Genomic DNA, 3,764 nt, shown 5'->3' with positions numbered 1-3,764 from the left:
ATTTTAATAAATACAAATCAATCTTTTCATCAATAAAACAAAATATTTAAGGGATGTTTATTAAATAAGTGCTTACCGGATGAATTTTTCTCATCGGATAGACATGACAAAAGTCAAGAATCTTAGCAGGTAAGAACAATGAGAAGGATGAAGAATCTTACCAAGTAAGTGAAGATAACGACTCGTACCCAAGTAAACGGTTACCAGATAAGTTGTTGCATTCGATACGTTTTGATGTACTAAAATCTTACACATCAAGATAAATTATAGTGTTAACTCATTTCGGTAAGCACTTATCAAGTAAACATTTAGATAAACAGCCCGTTACTGAGAATCAAATCTGAATTGCAAATAAGTTATATGTATGGAAAATCTTTTATTTGTAGATATTTAGTTGACTTTAGATAGAAAATATCAATAATTAGACGAGTCAATAGATTATTATGACTTAATACAAAATTCCAAAAATATAATTTGCGATTAGGTAACCAAATTTACTGCTAAAACGTTGAACAACAATTTCTACCCAATAAAAATGTTGATATGTATTAAGTTTCAGGGTATAATTATGATATATCATCACATATCTTGTTCAAGCTAATTTACGTTTTGAAAAATTCTCAGTGATCTTGCAGGACTTGAAACAGTTATTGGTTCCCACTTTTGTTTCCGTTGATTTGGATGTTATAAGATTTTAAATTAATTAAATTTTTTAATAAACTGGAATATTATAGAATGTTTGGCGTTAAATCCATATAAAAATTCTCAAAAATTATATGCAAATCTCACCTTTTGCTATCCACTCTGCCGTGAATGATTTCTGGAGTGGTAATAGAAAAAGATGGAGTTTCCGTAAAAAAAGTGAAAAAGAAAAAAAAAATTATAGGAGTATTAAGATGGACTCTACCTTTTTAATGATTTACAATTATACCCCTGAGAGCCACCGAAAAAGCTCGCTGATCTCTTCTCCGACCCTGCCATGAGTAGTTTCGAAGTCATCAACCATCTCGCTCCGGCGACTGCTTCCTGTGAAGAACCTGCCGGAGCCGCGAAACGATAGAGATCGTGAAGAGAGAGAAACAGAGACTCGATCGACGTAATCACGCAACCAATTGAGCCGTGCACTTCCGCCTTCAGCGGCAATCTCCGCCATTAAATTGTCTCCTGGTGGTTCCGGCGTAGTGGAGTCCTTATCGATTGAAGTACAGTCGGAGATATGTCTTCGGTGTGTTGATTCTACCGGAACCTCGTATCCGTCTTCGAGCACGTACTCGTATGAGCCAACGGAGTACGACCTCCGGCCTGAATCAGACGGTGTTTGTCGACGGCTAATACTCCCGATCTCTATTCGAAAACTGTTATTTCTATTCCCTCCGCCGCCTCCACCACCGCTTCCATCGGAAACAGAGAGTATCTTGTTCAGTACATCAGCTTCGGTTGGATTAACCGTAGACCGACAAAGCGGACACGTCTGGTTCGCCTTGAGCCAAGCATCAATACACTCCACGTGGAAAGCGTGACAACACAACGGAAGAAGACGGAGCTGATCCACCGCCTCAAATTTCGACAAACAAACAGCACAATCTCCCCCGGCGATATTTCCGGTAAGCGAAGAAAACGTAAAAAGCGGAAGGGATTCGACTCCATTGTTATCAATACAGATCACGTGATGAGTACCTTCATTTTCATTCCTACGATCAGAAACGACGTCGTCTGCAGACGAAAACGAGCTGACCGATCGGCTGCACCGGCGAGAGAGGAAGCGGAGAAAAAGATAAATAGAGGCGGAAACGATGATGGCGGAGGCGATAACAATTATCACAATGATTATAGAAGATGTTGACGACGTAGACGGAGAAGGCGCGTGTTGTTGCTGTTGCTGTGATACTGTGTCACCGGCGGATGCAGCACCGCCATTGTTGTAAACTTGAGAGATGGTGGTGTCGGTGGTTCCGGCGGTGGTGAGGAGTGGTGGCGGAGGGGTTGAGAGGTCCATTAATAAATATTTTGACAGAGAGACGGAGCGGTGACGTATAAATGTCTATATGGCGGAACTTAAGAAGGGGGCACCGGTGGTGAATGTGTGATGATATAAATGCGTTCTGGTTTTTTGGTGCTGTTGACTCTCACGTGACATGCACGTGACTCTTGATTTGGTTTGGTTGGGTTTATGTGTTGGGTTTAAAGGTTTTGGTGGCATCATATTAATTTACACACATGGAATGGATATTGGTCTTTATATTTTAAAATCATTTATATTTTTCATATAAATTTATTTAATTTAATTATTTACTATTACAAGACAATTTACTCCGTAAACACTAACCTTAGCAAGGGTCGTCGCCCTCACTTACCAGTTTTAGTTTTAGAGAAAAGAAAACTATTATTTTTATTAAGTTTCCATAACTTAATGTCTTAGGGGTCGTTTACCAAACACTTACTCGGTAAGTGTTTACGGGTAAAATTTAACATTATTATTTACTATCGGGTAAGATTTTAATCCATCAAAACGACATTGTATGCAACAATTCACCCGGTAAGTGCTTACCGTGGTAAAAATCGTCGTCCTCACTTACCGGGTAAGACTCATGGTCTTTGTCTCGCTTTTACTGGGTAAGATTCTTAGTCCTTACCATATTCATCCGATGAGGTAATGTGACTTGATAAACGCTTATCTGGATAAGTGTTTGGTAAACGGCCCCTTAATCCATTTATTGAAAAACGATAATTTGGGGTTCTAAAAACCCTTCAAACATCCATTCTTATTGTTTGTAGAAACAACGAAATTAGAATATTACAAAAATTGAAAGGTTTTGCGTACAATTTTATTCATAGATAATGTTTTGGTAATTGTGATTTCTTGAATTTTTTTTAAAACTCAAATATTTTAATATATGATATAAATATTTAATGAAAACAAATATATAATGGATTTAAATATCCAAAAAACTCTCTTAATAACAATTAGATTGTAAGCCGCTCATTAAAGTGGTATCAATACCATTCAATGTCGTACTATTTGATTTTTCACCTTTGTCAACCATAAGAGTGAAGTTTAATTCATGTTCAAATTCAAGGAGAAATAAAAACTTTCTTGTGGCCACGAATGTTAAAATACGGTGACTCCGAGCTATCTGCAAAACAGGTGGTCGCCTGGGAATTAGTCAGCTCACATAACGAATTGGATATCCAGGTTAATCAAAAAAAAAAGAGTGAAGTTTATTTTTGGTATCTAACGTTTGTAAACTTCAACGAATATTGTTCCTAAATTTCAAAAACTTGAATTTAATCTCTCATATTTGTTAGGGCTTGTTTGTTTTTAAAAAAAACCATTTAATGTCTTTTAAGTCTGAACCGGTCAGACGTTTTTATTTTCAGACCGTTTGTTTTTTTTATATAAATAAGAGCTGAAAAGCTCTTAATTTGCTCTGAAAAAAAAGTGATAACATAATCACTTAAATCATCTTAATCGCTCCCTCCAAACTCTCCCCTCCATCCTCGCCTCCAGATTTAGTCCTCCAAATCTATCTCGCAAGACATTCGATCTCCAAATCTATCTTGCAAGACATTCGATCTCCAAATCAATCACGACCCAGATCGATCCACATATTCTCGTAAAATCATGACCCAGATCGATCCACATATTCTCGTAAAATCATGACCCAGATCGATCCAAATCTATCAGATCCAAAACTTGACTGATTCAGATTTCAGATTTCAGATGTAAAAACAAACAGTCTGACTGATTCAGATTTCAGACTTCA

The 3,764-nt window shown here is 37.1% G+C and overlaps 1 protein-coding gene across 1 annotated transcript; it reads right to left on the bottom strand.

The window, feature by feature from the left end:
• Positions 1 to 868: 868 nt before the first annotated feature.
• LOC112520275 (E3 ubiquitin-protein ligase ATL4-like) lies at positions 869 to 2,014 on the bottom strand. The gene has a single exon (XM_025128580.1). The coding sequence runs from the start codon at positions 1,994 to 1,996 to the stop codon at positions 926 to 928; it is 1,071 nt and encodes a 356-aa protein (XP_024984348.1). The 5' UTR covers positions 1,997 to 2,014; the 3' UTR covers positions 869 to 925.
• Positions 2,015 to 3,764: the final 1,750 nt, after the last annotated feature.

Source organism: Cynara cardunculus (assembly GCF_001531365.2).
Source record: "Cynara cardunculus var. scolymus isolate 2C chromosome LG 10, CcrdV1, whole genome shotgun sequence".
Classification (NCBI taxonomy): Eukaryota; Viridiplantae; Streptophyta; class Magnoliopsida; order Asterales; family Asteraceae; genus Cynara; species Cynara cardunculus.
Note: the sequence above shows the minus strand (reverse complement) of the source record. Positions and strands in the feature narration are given on the sequence as shown.

Excerpts from the sequence above, each read along its gene's own strand:
- LOC112520275 (XM_025128580.1), bottom strand. The coding sequence starts at position 1,996 with ATGGACCTCTCAACCCCTCCGCCACCACTCCTCACCACCGCCGGAACC.